This window comes from Pocillopora verrucosa, chromosome 8, assembly GCF_036669915.1.
Source record: "Pocillopora verrucosa isolate sample1 chromosome 8, ASM3666991v2, whole genome shotgun sequence".
NCBI classification, from domain to species: domain Eukaryota; kingdom Metazoa; phylum Cnidaria; class Anthozoa; order Scleractinia; family Pocilloporidae; genus Pocillopora; species Pocillopora verrucosa.
In genome coordinates this window covers 22,486,524-22,505,860 of record NC_089319.1, presented here as the reverse complement: position 1 = coordinate 22,505,860, position 19,337 = coordinate 22,486,524, and the positions used below count along the sequence as shown (strand labels likewise).

The following is a 19,337-nucleotide window of genomic DNA, read 5'->3' as shown; positions in this document are numbered from 1 at the left end:
CACTTCTTTTATTGGGTATAGTTTCCCGGTTTTCTACAAATCATAAATTTAAGCCTTAAATTCATAAAATTTAAATATTACTCTATAAAACGTCATATAAACTATGCTTGTCAATATCTTTTGGCGCAAATTGCTCGATCCTTGACTATGATTACGATTAAAATTTTTTGCATCTTGAAAATCACACACCTTTCAAGAAATTGACGCTTGTGTACGAAAAGTTTTAAGAACGATAAGAAAGCCTCTGTTTTTGTTTTTTTGAAATCATGCTTTTAAAAATTTCATCACCCAGCGACGTCTGACACAGTCAGAATCACGATAAAAGTTATGTGGCCTGTATCTTTACATAGTAAATACTATTCGCTTGACGTCTCTGCAAGGCAAGCACAGTATGGAGAAGTTATTCTTAAGAGCATACTCTCCTTTTTCTTATATGTTTTTAGAGTCAGGGGTGACCGTAGCCAAGTGAGAAAAGTCATTGTTTTATTCTTTTTTTTTTCGGGGGAGGGATCAAAATAGCATCATCTAACTTTTTGCAATGTCATCTAAAAATCAATTATATTATAAGAGAACGCCATATGGCCTCGGAATCGAACACTTTGGCAGTAAAGTAAAAGGACAGAGGAAAGGGAAACTCTAATTATTATTTAACTTGCAATTTAACTTTGTTAGAATAAAAAATACTGTCTTTTTAGGTTATTCTTGCTTCAAATTCTACGTTGTTCAGAAGGTTCGACTGCGCCTAATTCGATTGGATATCGTACGTAATATCTAATTAAATATCTTTTTTCTTCGTGGTATAAACTCAGTCTCGTGGTATAAACTCAAGTCGAGTCCTTATGACTTGATGTCTCGTTCTTCGGCGTCTTTCCTTTTCCGCCTAGTGGCGAACCCATTCCGAACACTGTAGTGCCTTAAGCAACAACATCTGGGATTTTCTTCCTTCTGGTCTCATCTTTAAGGCGATTCTAGTGTTCTTTCTGTGTCGGAGGTTGGGGTCGAGTATGGTAGTATTGTGGTTGTTGTAAAGAGCTTCAACTTTTTACTCTGGCGAATTGGTAGACCAGTTTGCTGCGAGGCTTTGCAAGTATTCCTTTAGCAATGTAGGTGCGCAAGGAGCGAGCAAAGTTCTCGTACTTCATGGAGGGCTTATTACGACGATTTCCCCACAAGCGCGCTACTTCGCTGGAGTTGATGAACTTAAACACGCCTTTCTCTTTGTCGATCCAGTCGATCATGTAGCCATATTTATCTGGGTGGTTAAGGAGCTCGAGCAAGAATTGACACAATCGAGGGCGACCGGACTTAAAGGTTGTTTTGTGGTTTTTGTGCATCACAAACTTCTGTTCTGTTGAACTAAATGCGCTTATATCACTCGTTCTGGAACCGGGGATGGTTCGTGTGTTCCACGGAAACTCTGGAGGACTATCCACGCTCGTGAAACTCGCGGGGCTTTCGGAGTCTCGGTCCTGCACCATGTCAGTTTCGTCTTTCGTAGGATCTTCTTCTTTGAAAAAGCTGTTTGCGTTTTCGCTCTTGAAGATGCCGTTCCTAGGTCCGCCGACGAAAGGTTTACCGCGAGGATTCTCTAGATGATCGTACCATGGTTCACAGTCATTCACAAACTGTTGGTCCCAGTACGAAGGCATGAATACTTTGCATTGACTTTCAGATGTTTCTTTTCTTGCTCCAAGCTGACAAGCGTTCTGCGTCTGACTTATCAACATCTCGTCTACTTCAGAGGCAGATTCTTGCTTGCACAGAGCCATGGCTTGAAGTACCGGCGGCCGCCACTCCAAGTTATCCATCTGCTCATGAAAGCTGGCGAAGGGATCACGCGCGCATAGGAAAGGATCACGCGCGTGTGTCTGGTATTGCGTGTCGCCCAGCTGCATGCTGCATTGAAGCCAGTAGTTGGTTACCTCGCTAAAGGCTGATGGCTCGCTCTTAATTCGCAGATCTGGCTCACTCTTGTACATCCGGGCTAGATGAAGAACAAGGAAGGTAAGAGTTAGAGAAATAAACCAACACCAAATTCAACTGGTTCCTCTTTGTTGTCTGAACACTTATCATCAATTTGCCTTTTTCTATGTACTTGGCACGTTGCCTCGATTTATTCACGTTGCTTGGTTTCTGAGACGCAAGTGATTATTATCAAGTTTTAAATTTTCCTTTTCTACATTTTTCAGGTACAGGTGTTTGGCTCTCTAAGGTAATATGTAAATTATTACCTTCTTCGAGGCCCAGAGACCCAGTCATAAGCCCATCTTGCTCCGCGTTATCAGCGCCTGAAATTAAAAAAAGAGGACTTAATCTCAATGGAAAGTGAAAGTATATCTTTAAGGAATAGCTCTAGAAATAACTCTTTGAGCGGGATCGTGTCGTTGGCTAACCACAACTATCCTGAGGAAACACGAACAGAAAAATCTAAGGTTGAATTTACAAACCGCAATTTCCCGAAGTAGTTTGCTAACGTTGCTGTTTTTTCGCTCAATGACATTGCAACGATCTAAGTACATCACGTGTAGAACTCTTTCTTGCTGGTCTTTCCCTCATCATCTTATTTTCAGAGGAATTATGTAGCGTAGCCGAAAATATTGCCTTGTCCTTGATGGTTATTTTAGAATTTTTTCCCGTTGGTGAGTGTACCGTCGACGTTTGCGTGGCTAACGCGGTTCGGTCGACTCGATCAGCCGCGTTCAACTTCCGCTGTTTTGGCCAAGTGGTTTAATATTCAAAGCACGTTGATATTTCTGTGTTTACAGATATTATTTCATCGTTAGCTTGGGCTGAGTCGGGGGTTTGAAATTTTTTCTTCTCAATAGTGACTCTGAGAAAATTAAGAATTTAAACATAAAATGGGGACTTGTTAAATTTTGGCGCGCCGATAATAACACAGGATTAGCTATCCTTGTATGACCTCCCACGCGTGAGAAATGGTTAAGTCTCCCCGTTAGCGCAAACTTATAAGTTAGCTGAACTACGCTTTAAAAACGTTATCAAGCAACCGAGGAAAAAACAAAATACCTGGTACGACTTGTGCCGGGGTGAACATCTTTAACTCTGGAATAACTGTAGAAGAAATGAAAGGGAGACTCGTTAGAGAAGCACTTGTACTTGTTCAACTGTCAATCTTTAATATCAAGCGAGGCCTGTGAATGGCTGGTGCGACGTGTAGGCGTGGAAGCTTGATTAAGTCTGACGTACTGTGTATAACCACGAGGATCAAGCTACGCAGTCGGTGTTCTTCAACTACAACATTATCGATGAAATAGCAGCTCCCGTAAAAGTATTGTCATGAATAAAATTCGCCTTCAATTACTATACCCGATTAAATTGCATGCATATTTGTGACACCTACCCGTGGGCTGAACCGCAAAGTGTTTTTGGTTTTTTCACAATTGCGTGAGGTTAAGGTTCTTGTCGCTCGCTAGATGCGTTAAGAATGACCGATCGAGTATAATGATCGGTTTTTTCAACATCCTTTCGGGGATTCTAAGTACTACAAATTACGTTATTCGCCTTCTTCATGACGCACACCTCCTCACGTGCGTTCCAGGTTTAGCCAATCACTGAGCGAGGTGTGTGACCATTGACGTAAACAGGATGACTTGGATCTATTTATAAATTTACTTAAGCCAATACAAACGGTGTTAGAGTTATGTTTCAGCACATTTCTTGAAAGGACTGTAGCACTCCAATTGCTTCTTAAAGGTAGTAAAATTATGATCGAGTAGTTTCACTTTAGGAGTTGTTTCCTACGTTAGCATGACCGCACAATTGAAATAATCTGTTGACAAAAGCGACCAGCTCATGTCGCGTGACAGGTCTTCAAATTATTCAGGCCCACGTAGCACAAAAATATACCCGAGTATGATAATTTATGCTTGTTAGGAGCATAATTTTATGCCCCAGCAAACAGGTGCTCACTTGGACTAAGTATTTTTTCTTACCTTCAAAGAGTTCCTCAAAAGCCACGTCTACTGGACTGGAAGGAACGCTATTATCCTGGACCATTTTCTACAATGAAAATAAAGCGAAAATTTTATTTTGGACTCAAAACCGTTCAGATCTGATCTTTTTATAAACTAGCGGAACCGAGTGCGCTAGTCATTCATTGCGTTACTCGTGGATTAATTTCGTGTGACTTACCCAAGGCCTGTATATAGGTTTTTTTGATAACAAATAAGTAGGTGCCAGTGTTTGAAATAGAACATTGGAACATGCTGAGACTATTTATATGTTTTTTTTACTGGCTTTAACAACATTCGCTTCAGTCTCCGGGAAAAACGTCAACTTGCGCGATGGAAGTCGTTAGACGTGACTTCTACCGGAAGCGTTTCCGGCGAAACCCTTTCTAGGAAAACTAGGAACTTTTACCGGCCCATTCTGCTACAGGTTGTCTAAGGTTATTTAGGCCAAGAAGTCACACGAATAAAGCCACACTGCGCATGTTATACTGGAGCTAGGAGTGTTATATTACTGAAAAGAGCTGTATCCGGCCGGTAATACCATAAAAGTAAGTCTTATGATAAAGTAAAATGTTACGGAATATGTACTCAATTTACTTGCTCTGGGAAATCTGTATCCCTTAAAATTAAAGGATAGCAACGCGTCTAAATAGTTGTTTTAAGTGGCTGGTAACTTGTGGCAACAGTCGCCACTGAACCAGTTTTTAATTGCAAATTCATTCAGGAGCCGAACGAATGCTAATTGTTAAGGTGCGCGGTGCTCGCGCGCGATTAGTTCTGGTCACGCGTGATTAACTCAAAGAAGACACCTTCCAGAGTTCTGGCGACTTAATTAAAACACTAACGATCTCGAGCACAATACGACAAAACTTTCACGTCCACAAATGGTAATGTCCACGAGCACGATCTTGTTGTTTTTTTTTTGAAAAATTAAGCAAAACAAAAAAAACCAGCATAAAAACAAGATCTTGTTTGTCTAAGTTACATGTTTAAAAAGAGACGACAATCGTAGCTCACTCATTCTTGCCTTACAAGCACAAGTTAAAGGTTTTTGATTTGTTCCTAAGACGTCGAAAACAGCATAGCGACAGAAAACTTTTTTTCTTCTATGTAAAAAAATTCTACAAGGAAAGTACGCAAATAACTTTTCACCCTAATCCAATCTTCTTTTGTACCACAGCCCGAAATTGTTGTGCGCATGACACTTACCGTGCGGATTGCTATCGTTCTTTGACGATGAGACTTAAGAGTAGTCTTCGCTTTATGTCTGAGGTCTGAGTTCTTAAATACTTGCGTTTTGGAGCTTTGTGGCTTTGTGAATATGAAATAATTCTGCCGGACTGGTTACCGTTCAAAGCCTGGTTTTCGTCGTCTCCGAGCGCCCGGTGTCACAATTCACTTTCTCTTGGAGTTAAATCGTGTGATGTCTTGCCCAGTGCAAGCACGTTGTAATTAAGCCCATTTGATATCCTCGTTTAAAAACAGTTCATTCATTTGTGATTAAAATATGGTTTGAATGACAGGCCAATGGTTGTTATGACATCCGGTGGTGTTCTTCGATACAATGGGCTCTGACGTCACAAAGAAGGAGGGCAAAAAAAATCCCTTTTAAAATCTACACCTTCGTTTCAGTGATAGTGTTACCTCAATTAGAAAGGTGTATTGACTCTTTGCTAAAGAGATGTCTCAAACTGCTTATGATATTGCAGACTAGAACTTCTTTGTAGTGTAAGACGATAGTTAAAATTATGATGGGACTCTGTTTCGGTGGCGTACGTGAGTTGCCTCTCATGTAGGTTGTCATGTTGTCACGCCAGATAGGACAATATTGTCGTACCCTCTACAAATCTGTGTTCTAAACCTTTTTAGATCTCTATCAAACACATGACTCCTGTCAAATTTATGAAGCTTAAACATTTCACTTTTGCACGCGCGGTGCTGCTTAATCGGATCATATGTATTTGTGAAGACAGCTCGCTCAAGCCTGCATAGTTAGGCAAGAATTTAACCCCCCTGGAATATTACACAATGCACACTTGTCTGCATTTAATGCGTTAGTACCAAATGTTTTTCGTTCTATCTGCCACGTTTCGTTCATCAGAATGTTCATAAGACAGGAAAAAATTCATTGTCTCCATGTCTTTTCTTTGGATTGGAAGAATATGGCGTGTTTTTGAGGTAACGCTTCACTTCATCTGGTGGAATGTGGTGACAATCTGCTTCAAATCATGCTTCAAACGTACGTAAGTTACTTTGCATGACTGGTATTTTGCGACACATTTTCGTTGAAAAGAGTTTCAGCGGTTTTGTAAACTTCCGATTTTCTTGTTATACGGTTTGCAGACGAAATTTTGTTGAGACGTTTTAGAACGGTTTCTTGTCGTCATGAATGACGTCAAATATGCTGGTGTGTGGGCGACAGAGAAACTCCCGCCAAAAGTGGTTTGGTGTTGTGTAGTACGAAACATTTCGATCGAAGGAACAGCAAGGCACAAAATTTCGTGTGTTTTTTCGGTTAGCAATTACTTAGTTTAAATTGCCTCGGTTAATTTATCACCAGCATGACCACAAAACCAGCAGGCGCTTTTTTTTAAACATTTCCTCTGTTTAGCTTCGTTTCGATAAGGAAGCTGCAAACGTCATAATGTGTCTTCATTGATGTGTGTACGACAGCGCTTACGTATCTTCAGCCGCACTTTGGCCCTGAACATGAGACCAAACCGATCGAATTTCCAAAAATACAAACATTACAAACCTCTTCAAAAATATCCGTCTATGCTGGAAAGTTATAAATTGAAGCCCTGCCAATTTACTCGCTCATTTTATATTGCGATCGTTAAGACTGCGCATTAAGAATTCCGGGCAGCCTGCATGCTTGCCGAAGGTCGTCAGTGTAATGATTATCAAGGACATTTACAGTGCAAACCACTGAAAGAAGTGGGATATTTTATGCGCGGGTCAACTGTTTTGAAGATAAATTTGTAGACTAAATCATACACCATGTGTGTTGGTTTGAGTTTTTTTTTAACCACTACTAAAACATGGTCCAGGCTGTTTTGTCGAAAACAGAAAGTTTTGTAGTGAGAAAGTGTGATCTGTTATTAAAGTCCTCTTTATGGAATACTTGCCTCATCGGGAGACTGCCAAATAATTGATCGCTCGGTAACGTTTTATTAACATCCAGGTGATTAGCTGAAGGGCATTTAATGGTTCCTGTTGTAAACACGACAGATTCCCACGGTCTTTAAAAATATGCTGTAGTCTTATTTTCTTTCTTGGACAACTTATCATCGTATATGGTCTTAAGAGCCTTTTCTTTCGATCAAACTTCCATTTGAGGAGGTTAAGAATCGCAGACATTTAGTACATAGGTCCAAAGTTGCAAAAATGCCTTTAGTTCTTTCAAGTGTATCCAAAGAGATACCACTTTTTAAAGAGACAAACGTCACTTAACAATGTTTTCAAATCACCATTAGGACCTTTAAATCTGCTGTACCAAAAAGTTTTTCTGTGGTTTTAAATTTGCTTAATTGCCTAATAAACTAACTGCGGTAATTCAGAGCATTTTCTGGCGATACAAACAATATCACCCGACTTGTTTTGCACGAACGTCAGGAAGTCAATACCACTATTGTAGTCTTGTTGTGAGGTTGGTCACGTGGCAATCTCCAGTATCTCTTGCGCTATCTTTCGTGTATACTTTGAAACCAAAGCGAAGTGGACATCATTGTTTTGCGTTTTCGTGAATGCGTAGGTGTAATTTGTGTTGACAAGTTACGGCGGTAACTAAGAACCGAGATGATTAGTGACATCGTGACAAGTCACGGTTAGATACCTCAAAACAACAAATTTAAAACGACATCCTGCCTGTTGACCTTTAAAACATTTTGAAGAAGAATAATCAACGGCCCACTCAACTGCGTCAAGACCGATGTTCTCCTGCGTAGACTTTTGCTGTGGGCATCATAGTGGTTTTAAAAAATTGTAAACTTGCTCGCAGTAAGAAGTGGGTGTGGAACAAAAGGATTGTTAGACAATCGGTTACGTATACCTCCAAAAATTTTGTGAAAATGACCCAGAGCTTTCAACAGAGCGGACAGTGTGAGCTCTCAGAGCGATTTGCACATATTAATTTCTACTCCATACTTTGAAACCCTTATTTTTGTTGGCAACATGTTTGCTTAAAACACGTTTAAATACGTATATTTCATAGAACCGCGTTGTGTAACATATTTCTTGGACTGGAAATTTGAAAAAAGCTATTTCGTTGCATTAAGCAGATGTGAAATAGTTTGACTTTCGGCATACATGACTGAATAAAAAATGAGCCCCTAATGATAACTCACATTTCTTTCATAAATATTCTGATAGAAATCTTGAAACATGATAAACAAATAATGACAACAGTGGGCGAACATCTGACGTGCTTTACAATCCCTTTAGTAACCAGTTTTTAGTAGGGAGTCCTCAAATTCTTTAAGTCTAAATATCCACCGTGACTTCTATAACAACGAAAAGCTTTCTAATAAAGCCTTCGGTAAACAAGCCTAATTCAAATATTTAATTGGCGCTAATTGGTTGAATATTTGATGTGAGTTAAACTTTTTAATGGCTAGTTCCTTTAGAACAGGCCCCCTAAAACTAAAAAAAAACTCGGGGAACTTAAGTCAACACCTTACATACGCTTTTCTGAGATCAGTTGAACGCCATAAAATGTTTGGCTAAAAGATGACTGGTTTCAGAGCAAAAGAAAAGAAAAAGTTCTCAAGAACAGTCATTTCAAGTATCCAGCCCCCACCACAAAGCAGAGCATACCGTCTGCCGGGCATGCATGATCGAGCTGATACTTCACTCCAGGGTCGACGTTCCACGTGTTCTAGTTTCCCTGCAAACATAAGAATAACAATTTAAGTTTAAAAGCACGTGAGCCATCCCTCTTTAGTGTCTGCTGCACCCCTCGTGCTGTTATTGCAGGAAAATCTCATTTGAAATCCCAATGATTGCACTTATACTTTTAGGTTGCCGGATAGCACCCATGGAATTTTTGAATACACATCACAGGACTTTCAATTTTTCTTTGCAAACAATTCGAACATTCTATAAAGGAAATTGTCTACAAACTGAAAGGGAACTTGAAATACAAACTCATACTTCTGATTTCCGGATGTCCTGAAAGGAGATTATACACATGGTGTAATCTCACATTTCGACAAGACTTCCCTTTCGGTTTTTATAATCCAGCAGACGGATTTCCCATCTTCATGAATTAGGTGTTCAGAAAATGAAACAAATTCCTGATTTCCTTCTCAGCGTTTATGCAAATTTAATGTAGTCTCTGCGCAGCGAAGGCAGAATGACCGCCGCTGAAGTAGTCACGTGACCTTCCATAAGATACTATGAGACGAACTTACTCGTTCAACAAGTACTCGGTTTCTTGGCATTTACCATAACTTTTCAGCCGAGGTTCTGATGTTAATATGTTTTTGTATCATTGGCTGCATTAAATAGGTCCTTGCAGCTCGAGATAGCAAAAAAAACACATGTGTAGCGATTCAGAGAGAATTGTAGTAGGTGCGTGTTTTACTTGCTCTGCTTAGACCAGCTCCTCAAGGCCGTCAATGTCAGAATGATGAGATTCACTGTAACAGCTTGTGCATCTTTGTCGTAAGTCCCACTCATTTTTGGCACACTATCCTGCTGTCAGATTCATGCCCGTTTTTGGCCGAACGTAGACAGGACGTGTGAGGCTGCCATCAGCCCATCACGACAAGCAATTTTTTATAATGGGGCTACAATGTTGCAGCTCAAATATGTCCATAGGAACACCCATACTATTCAGATATCCATTTTGCTCAATCTCCCACAATGATAAATTCGAGCAGTCCTTAACTTAAGCAGTGAGAAGTAGCTATCTAGAATAGTCGTTCCTTTCTTGTGTAGATCACGAAGCCACACCAGTGAGTGGTTTTTGGGCCCTACCAGGTGTCGTTTTTAAAAAATATATATATTTTACTGTCACAGTCATCCTCTGTTCAATTTTTCCTAGTAGGAAGAGGTATTTCCGCTTAGACTTCACGATTACTTACAGCCGCTATTGATGAGCACAGCATAGCTAGTCTCACAGCTAAATGTTGGTGCTTTAACCTTTATCAGATGTTGCATGTCTTTCCATGACATACAAAAACGTTTGCATAAGCCGTAAAAAATATCGCTTGCTTCCTCGCACTTCAACGTCTAAATATACGAACCCGGAATTTTCACTGCCTTTAATGCAAGGCATGATTGACAGCAAAGTTGTCATGACAACACCATGGAGATATGTTAATTTTTTTTACGTGTGTTACCTAGTCGAAACAAGCTCAAGTGAAAAGCGAACTCCTGCGAGTTGGCCTCTCCAAGACGACGCCTTGCAAATAAGAACAGCAATATTCTAGTCACGGTCCCAGGAGCTTCATACTATTTTTTCCAAATGTTTTCAAACTCTCTTAAATCCACGAGTCGTTAAATTAATTAAATGATGAACAACTGCACAAAAACCCCAAACGCTTACTTTTTTAAGGGAAGATGACCTGTGTTACCTCATTAAAGCTTAGGGGGTTAAGATATTTCTTTTGATAGATTCTATAAATTCGTGCTTTGCAGGTATCTGCGCTGTGATATGCATGACTGAAACTAATTGATAGATTAAATATTGATATAGTTAGAGATTCTTCGCATTTAATCGTACAAATACGAAGCTTTGTAATGACTGACATTCAGCCGATTTTCCCTGTTTTGTTTGTCATGGAAGTTTTCTCAGATTCTTGAATGAATGAATGGCGCTTTGTAAATGACTACAAAAAAGGGATTCTTAGTTCGAAGTAGGTCACGATTGCAAACGATCAGTCACGTTTACTTTGTGAAGAAATCGTAATCTCCTAAAAATTTACCATTCGTTATTTAATTTAAATGGCCAAATTATTCATATTGATTAAATAGTGAACCAACGAAGGAAATAATATTGTGCAGACTTTTCACAGTGATTTACGTGCAATGGAACCAACGTCGTCCTGGAGAACGGATGAAAAGGATTATGTTGAGAGTCCTATATACATGTGTAACAAATATTTAGCTATCATGCATTAAATGACACCTTTGATTTTGTTTATTCACCAATATTTCGAAAATATATTGTAGTGACGATTGCCCTTTTTAGGCAGAATTATTGAAAATGTGAAAATATTTTGAACAAAAAGTGAAGGTGAAACAGCTGACTTATTTTCTCAGGGAATAAAACGGAACAAACGACGATATTGGTTGTGTGGGTGTTTTGTTAGAAAGAGCTTAATACCTAATTATGTCCTTGTCTTGTTTTCACTTGTAAATTCCTTTGTGGTATCACACCAAACACTCATGCTAATTAGGTTTTAACATGGAGCAATTAGTGCTAATGGACATTTAGCTTCCTAAAAAGCAACGCGAAACTGAGGGCCAAAAGTCAACTTAACTATACGTAAAGTTTAACGAATTTGATTGACAAGAAACGCATCTTAATATGACTATTTGTTTAATGCACGATATCCTCGTGGGAGTCAAACAAATTAGCAAACAGCATTACTGTGGTTGCTAAAACATTTTAGCCGATTTCATTATAAATTTAAATTTTAAGTGTTTTTGGCCGCAGGTATCGGTGACAATTGGTGTATTTCCCGGGATGTTTTTATCGTATTGCCCTTGTGTATTCTGCCTACACGTACATAAGAGGCTAACGCAATTTAGCAAATTAGTTATTCGCTGTCTTTTTACGAGGGTTGAGCATATTTAAGAACATCAGTCGATATCTCTCGTGTGGTAGAAATGATCTGAGATTGTTTCTTAGCCTGGCGAAACTTTCAGCTGAAGCAAGTTTGCAAGCTCAGTTGTCTTTCCAATGGTTTTGCGCGATACAGAACGCTACACTTGGGCAGCCTTTAAAAAAGGTCATCGCACCTTTGATACGTAAAAGAAGCCGATTTAATCGATGATCAATGAAGTTGTTCTTATGCAAATAGCCTTTACTCGCTCTAAAATGTATAACATAATGAAAGTTTTATGATATAACCTAAGAAGTAGTCTTATGAAAAACTCGTTTCCTTGGTTTCATTGCGCTTGGACCTGTTCGTGTCGTTGTGGCATTGTTGACGTCACATTTGCGTCATCGCTCTTTAAGTTAATGTCTTAGTTTAAATGCCTGGTTGGTGAATATTTCCTGCTCGCACGTACAAAAAAATACATAGCTATCTGCCAGCTTTGCTATATGGATGTAACATTCACTTTAACACTGATAGAGATTTTTGTTTTGTTTTCTAGCGTAGCTAGGGGTAATGAGATTCCAAGTGCTTTGATCGTTGGAGTGAATGTGTGTAAACACGTAAAAAATTATGCAGATTACACGGCTCTGACGACATTAGTTCCTTAGCCGATAATGAACATTTGACGGCAAATAGTCTGCTAATGGAAGTTATATTTTATCGCTTTTCAAGCAATTTTCGCTTCATGGGAGTCGGTTTCATCAAAATCATGGCTTCTTATTGATTAACTTCGTGATCAAACTTCAAAAGGACAAATTGGAATTTTGCTCTGTTGAAGTCGGATTTTTTCCTGTTTCTGCTCAGATGGTTTCTTGGAATTACAATTAAACTACAATTATCTAAAAAAGTACAATAAATCATTGAGCGCGTTTATGACCCCTAGGACATTAATAAGTTCCTGTTTGGTTTTCTGTTTGTTTGACGGAGTTGAGATTTTGTTTTTAATACGATTAAGGTATTCGAAGGAAGTATAGTTTTAACATTTATCTCAGGAATTTAGTTTTCCATTGAACTTCATCTCATGATCCTACAGCATGCAACAAGAGTTTTCCTGTGTTTTTCGGCTCTTGTATGTCATTAACATGATAAAGATATCTGAACGAGGAAAATAGTTTTAAGATAACGTTTAAAGTCCATTTTGCCATCGAACCTTATCATGTAATGTCATGCCACAGCACGCAACGAAAACACCAAAATGACCAATCTAAATATAACATGTTTCGGCCTTCTTTTCGCTGAGTGTTATCTTCGTCTATCAACGCAAAGACTTATCAAAAAAGGCTTTGGAAGTATTTTCAACCCAGGTTCTTTTTCAAGTAATTGAAGTGAAATATTTCGAGATCATTTAAAGTTAACAACCAGGGAAACAGCGGTAATCTGATGTACCATTGTTCCCTTTAGTGCTAATTGCAAGCAGAAAACAAAGTGAGCAAAATTTTCCGCCTTGAGTTCAAAAGCTGTCTCATCTTAATTAAATGGAACAATTTCTCAATAGGTGTCAGTATTGCTTCAGGCGACTAAAAGTTCCTGTTTGTTGCTCTTTAAGATGCCCTACTGCATTTATTTTGTATCATTAAACAATATCGACAAAGAGAAAGGTAATTGGCACCCTGAACACGATATCGGTCGTCTCTCTTTCTTGAAGAAAACAGAGTTAGTTATATTGAGTACTTCTAAAATCTTCCCTTGTAGTTTATATGTCGAACGTTGTTTCGCTTTTTCATTTCTTCTAATATACCAAGATATGTAACATGTTGTATAGTAGGACCCTCTTACCTACAGCACTTGTTAACCAAGCTTCAAAGGATCCAAATGAAAACAAAAGAGCAGTTGTAAATTGTTCTTTAATTATAAGTATGCGTAACTAATGAGGAGGACAAAAGGTGACCGTGCATGCGTATAGTGTCAACTGGCTAACGATATTACAAACGAACAAACCCAGAGTTACTATGAGCTTTGATGTTTTGGAAGGCTGTTTGGATCCTGATTATATGGTGGTCATAAAAAGTTGTCTTTCTCCATAGTCGTTTGCAAGAGAGATGAATCCTCGTTATCCTCAGTCTTTTGACTGAATTTGCGCCTCCATCATTTGATATTAACTTGCCATTCGAGGGTTGAGTGTAATTTGTCTGGACTGCGAACTCATCAAATGCTATGAAACATATTGCTCATGAAATCTTGCAAGAATTTGGCGATATTACTTGTCATTGCTAAATTGTTATATTTTATAAACCTTATAGATGGCAATTTGAGCACCGAGTCTCGGATATTTCAGAAGGAGGCAAACGTCGTAGGAGTACATTTAATCGTCAAGAGGTTTAAAATTTTCAAGTCTTTCTATGAAAAAAAGAAAACGAAAAAAAATATACAGCTATGGCGCTGTTGGTCCAAGTGCCTTGATGCAGGGAATATGACGAATCAACCAAAAATCCACGAATTTTGGCGGAAATTTTTTTTTTTTGTTTTGTATTTAGCGTGGTACAGATAATGGTCTGAGTCCCTCATGAGTCAAATTATGTTTCAGGTGTATGAACTGAGTAGAGGGGGGGGGGGGGGTGTACGACAAAAGCCTTAATGAATGAGAAAATGGACTCTGGTGGTTTTGATAATGAGGTAATTAGTACAGGTTTTTAATTTCTCTTACCTGTTCCTCTTCTCGGCCATAGTTCATCTTTGCTAGATTTGTGATCAACTTGGGTTAACAAAAAGGCTGGTCCATCATTGATTGAGTAATACGATCCCTAGGAAGACTTCTGCCGCGCAAAGAAAAACACTCGAAAAATTCTGCAATGAACTGAAATGTCCTTTAAATGGGATTCTTTCTTTGTTTTCCGCGACTGATATTTCTCTGCCATTTTACTTTTGATCCCATTCTCCTGCTTGTAAAGCTGGGCACGTCACAAGTCTTCTTCACCTATGTCCACCATTTATTTTGCTCAAACAGAGCAAAAAAGCGAAAGAATAAGCAAAAAGTGTTTCTTCAAACGCAAATACGTCCTAATGGAGTGTAGAAGTTGAGCTCAAAAGACTCTGAGACCATCGAGTGCTAAATACCGCAGGAAAAAATTCCTGAAACTAAATAGGCAAGAGAGATCCTATTTCTGTTGCTTCTACCATCGCAATGAGGTTTCGTTCGTGTTCTGACGCTTAGAGGTGCTCTTTTCTTTTTACCAATTGAGCTACTGTTATTAATTGTTATCCCATGAGTTTTGTTTTCCTGTAAATATTGTTCGTATTTTCCGTGTTCGGTACGAAAGAGGAAAAAACGAAAGCGTGTTGCATGTCGTCAATGAGAGTTTTCCGCATTCAAACATCCAACCAATGGAAGCTTGTGTTACACCTCTGCTGCAAAAACGTGTAAATACAAGAAATAAAGGGGGAAATGTAATCGTGGTGGAAATTACTTCAAACGAACTGAACTGTACACGGAACAGATATCTTGATCAGTGATTTTAAATGGTTAAACTTCCTTTTTAAAAATAGTCATTGCAACCACAAGTAAACTTACAAACTCGCTTCAGCCGGAATTTTTGGCAATAAAAAATCTCAGATCATGACTCTTGCACGAAAAATATCTAGCTATGTCCCTTCTAAGAAAAAAACGGAAACAAAAAGTTCGTCAATAAATAAAAAGTTGTTCCCTTTTAAATTTTTATCTTTTTTTTGCCAGTAAACGTGATGTAAAGGTTTCAAGCAAGACTTGCAAAGTGGGTTGGGTAATTTTTGGTTCTTTTGTACAAGCTTAATATTACTCATAGCTATTTGCAGCAGTGGTCCGTTTACTGTTCGGATTTCCGCTTGTGAAGTAACTTACTTTTGCTCAGTGAGTTCAATTAGAAATACTAAAATTCCTTTTTCATTCTCACCACTTCTCTCTTTAAAGCATTTTGATAAAACTGGAGAAAGTAAGTATTGGCTATTCATTACAAACTGAAAAGATGAAATGAAAAGGATATTCTCAGCTTCCGGAGTTGGAATGGTAACTTGGTCAGTTATATTCGCTAACTGACCATAGAGCTTACTTTGTTTTTCATAGAGGTAAAATTGTCTCAAAATCGAAATATTGAATAAAGTTTACCTTTTAGCCAGATAAAATCATGCTCTCCCATTGATCTCTGAGAAATGTAAGGTGGCCCCAAAGGTTATGTAGATGTGAAAAAATGTCAATGTTTTCTTTCTTTTTTTTTTTTTGCTTTGTGTATTTTTGATTATGCGGAACATCTGTTTTAAAGCGTAATTCTATGTTTAGATGGATGAGTCCATGGTTTTGCCATCCGGTGCTTTTGAACGCCTAGGATTCCCTTACTAGTTTAGTGGCCTTTGAATACAAACTAAGACAGATTTACACTCGAAAGGAAAGAAAATTGTTGCCGATGCATGACCAGTGTCTTAAAATACATTGAGGAAATAGCAAGTGAGGTAAACCTGCGGAGACAGAATTATTCTAGCCCAACAGAAGAATGAAATACAAAATATTAGGAGGAGTGTGCGAAGAGTGAAGTCAAGATGTAACGCCATGGACTTGTCCTTCATGAAATTGTGTTCATATACCAAGAGAAAGTAGATATTGATCACATACATCTATTACCGATTTTCATTGTTTGTCAATAAACTGAATTGTCTGTATCATGCAAATTTTTCTAACAGAATGTTATTTTAACTATGTATGCTCTTGTGCATATGGCAAACTTTACTCTTTCTATGCTTTCTATTCTGTTACATAACTGAGTTTAAGTGAAAGGGGTAAGTTTCTAAAGAAACTGTGGTGCCGTGTCGGTGGGAGAGTATGACAGGGTAATTTAATATATATTATCAACTGAGTTGATAACGTAAATTGGCCACCGTGAAGAGTTTTAAAGCTGACGTTTAAGAGCGAATGACGAAGGGCTAACGCTCGAAACGTCAGCTTTAAAACTCTTCACGGTGGCCAATTTACGTTATCAACTCAGTTGACAATTTTAAATTACCCTAAGTTTGAGTGAAAACGCTTTTAGTTGGTCTGTTGCTTTCAACTTTTGCACTTTGTCTTGTAATGTCTCGTTCGTTCGAATTTCTTGTCGGTTTTTCATTTCCCAGAAGATATTTACTCACTCTGTTGTCGTGAGCTGCCAGGAAGGGACCACATTAAAGAAAATGACGAAGAGAGAAATACCACCAGTGGTGCATGACGAATGCAATAGTTTAAAGTGGAGGGACAGACTGGGAATGTTAAAATTATCTTTTCAAAAAATGCATACTATCATAGAACCTTTATAGAGGAGTGCTTCAACATAGTCTCCAAACAACTTCTTGTCTGGAATCTTCCAGAAAAGTTATTGCTCAGACCATTGGTGATTACATTCTTCAAAAAGCTCGAAAGGGATTCGGAAACATGCAAAGCTACTCCAGATGGTAATGACTCTAATTCCGTCGCTCTATCCATAAAGCAGTCGTACACACTTCTTCAATTTCATTTGCATAGAAAATTACTTTGTTCGTTCTTTTCGTCCTAAACCCCTAGAACAGGAACCCTTTGACATTGCAATTATGTTAAACACAGCTACACAAAAATAGCTGCAGGGCTCGTATTTGAAATGAGTCACTGCTAGAACACTTCCACCCGCCTGCTGTCGTCTTTGCTTAGGAACAAGCTAGGTTATTTGTCAAATAGCAAGGATGCTGACCATTTACTAAAGACTAAAAGTAGAAACTCCCTGCTACGCTTTTCAACTTGCGTGCCATTCCTAACACCGTTGGCGCTGTCGGCATCTCTTTGAAGAGAGTTTTTGGACTCTCTCTTTGTTTGGCTTTTGTGTGGACTTTAAACCAATTTAATAATTTGTTCTAGTTGGATTGCTAACGGGAAAAATGTTTTAAACACGGTGATGTGCCTGAACACCTCCTGCTTTATAGTATTGTTTTCTCTGCACATCAGCTAAAGAATACTCCCTTTTTCAACCACAGTTTCTTTGGGACTCTGCTTAAGAGTGCAACTGTACATAAGCATGGGACATCTCACAGACTAAAGATATCTCGATAAAATGGAAAGTTTGAGAACAAATTATCATGACGTGCTGTTAGCCCTCTGCAGCCTTGGAAAGAGACTATAATTAAACACAGTCATGTTGAGTATGTTGGAAATTCAAGTGATGCAGTCTTTACTTTAAATCGAACAGCTAATTACTCGAAATTAAATGAAATGAAAGCGCACATATTGGCATTCAATCGTGTCATCGAGCTTCTCGTTTGCTCCATCATTGTTGGTCAAATATCTTGGAAATTTTAATTTCAAATGGAAAACAGTCTTGTTGATAACAAATTTTCCTTGACCTCTGGATATATATATAAATACAGCCCGGGGTGATAAATTGTTTCAAAGCGGAAAAAGGAAAAAAGTTCTTTCCATTTAAAGACACTGCCAACTTGTTTTCTAGAAAGCGGAACTTTTTCAAGCCCCCAGGCAAGTCATATAGAGTAGAACAATGAGAATGTTATTTTACATGATGTGATGAATATGATTATTTCACTTTATCGGTCACTTAAAAATTTTGCCATAGGACATCGTTAGTTTGCTTTGGAGATTAATGAAACTTTAATCCTTGGAAGTGTCATAGACTTTTACCATAAATATGGATAGTTTAAACCAGAATACAGTGCACGATGATTCAAATATCTGCAATGTGTATAATTTCGTAATCAAAGCTCTTGTTAAAGAGCAATTTCAAGTGTCAATAGACAAGTTGAATACCAATGACTTTCTGCAAATACACTAATGCCTGCATTGATACCTGCAGATGTAGAACTCTTTAGTGAATTACAGTTGCGTTGGTAGAAGATTGGACACTGGTAGTGTAATTTCATCAAAAAACGTTTTTCTTAAATGCGCTTAGTCTTGGAATGTTTTCCAATTTCTGTTATCACGATCTGCAAAACTTTCGTCCCTCTTCCTCCCTCTCTATCGTAGTAAGCAAGGCTAACCGAAAAAATGATGTATAATACGATTAGTTCGAAACGTCGCCTCACCAAAGCAATAACATATGAAATCCATTTCTGGTGACCTATACAAGTCTAGACATTACAGTTTTTTTGTACATATTTTGTTGTGAATGTAACTATGAGTAGTTTAAACGAGGCTGCGTGTAATTTATGTATGCGTGGAAGTTATCACTACTTTAAAATTGAACTTGCGTTAATTATTATAATTATTATAATGTATGTTGTCACGCATTCTCTCAATCATTTCTAAATCTAACTGAGTGCAATGACTACGAATCACTGAAATACTGAACTGATTGTCATAAATTAGAACTGACCAATAATATCAAAAGCTGAAAGTCACTATCACACGATCAGTAAAAAAAGAGCAAAGCTGACGTCATATTTTGCTAAATTGGTGCCTAAATCGCTATTCAACTTGCCCCTGGCAGTTTATTTCAGTCTAGGTGCCTTGATACGAACCAAATTAAAGAACCTAACCAGTATTTTATACTGTGTTTGCGGTCAAGCATGCTAATGATTCCTGAACCAAATACGTAAAGGTGCAGTCTGGCTCTCATGG

At 38.3% G+C, this 19,337-nt stretch overlaps 1 protein-coding gene and 1 long non-coding RNA gene across 3 annotated transcripts; both read right to left on the bottom strand.

Moving 5' to 3' along the window:
• Nucleotides 1–478: 478 nt before the first annotated feature.
• Nucleotides 479–5,418, bottom strand: LOC131799698 (SAM pointed domain-containing Ets transcription factor-like). 2 transcript variants are annotated; one of them, XM_059117398.2, is made up of 5 exons: nt 5,181–5,418; nt 3,954–4,020; nt 3,028–3,072; nt 2,232–2,288; nt 479–1,984 (listed from the first exon to the last, which is right to left on the bottom strand). In XM_059117398.2, the coding sequence occupies exons 2-5, from the start codon at nt 4,015–4,017 to the stop codon at nt 1,035–1,037; spliced, it is 1,116 nt and encodes a 371-aa protein (XP_058973381.1). In that variant the 5' UTR covers nt 4,018–4,020; nt 5,181–5,418; the 3' UTR covers nt 479–1,034. The 2 variants fall into 2 exon arrangements, with proteins under 2 accessions (XP_058973381.1, XP_058973382.1); XM_059117399.2 differs by lacking the exons at nt 3,954–4,020; nt 5,181–5,418 and adding an exon at nt 3,362–3,481.
• Nucleotides 5,419–8,158: 2,740 nt separating this feature from the next.
• On the bottom strand, nt 8,159–15,121 carry LOC131799718 (uncharacterized). The gene is made up of 2 exons (XR_009341400.2): nt 14,445–15,121; nt 8,159–8,856 (listed from the first exon to the last, which is right to left on the bottom strand). It is a non-coding gene; the product is annotated as an uncharacterized lncRNA (long non-coding RNA).
• Between the last annotated feature and the right edge of the window lie 4,216 nt (nt 15,122–19,337).

Excerpts from the sequence above, each read along its gene's own strand:
- LOC131799698 (XM_059117398.2), bottom strand. The coding sequence starts at position 4,017 with ATGGTCCAGGATAATAGCGTTCCTTCCAGTCCAGTAGACGTGGCTTTT. Across the intron at positions 2,289-3,027 it reads CCCGGCACAAGTCGTACCAG|GCGCTGATAACGCGGAGCAA; the intron begins GTATTTTGTTTT and ends TTTTAATTTCAG. Across the intron at positions 1,985-2,231 it reads GTCTCTGGGCCTCGAAGAAG|CCCGGATGTACAAGAGTGAG; the intron begins GTAATAATTTAC and ends TTCTTCATCTAG.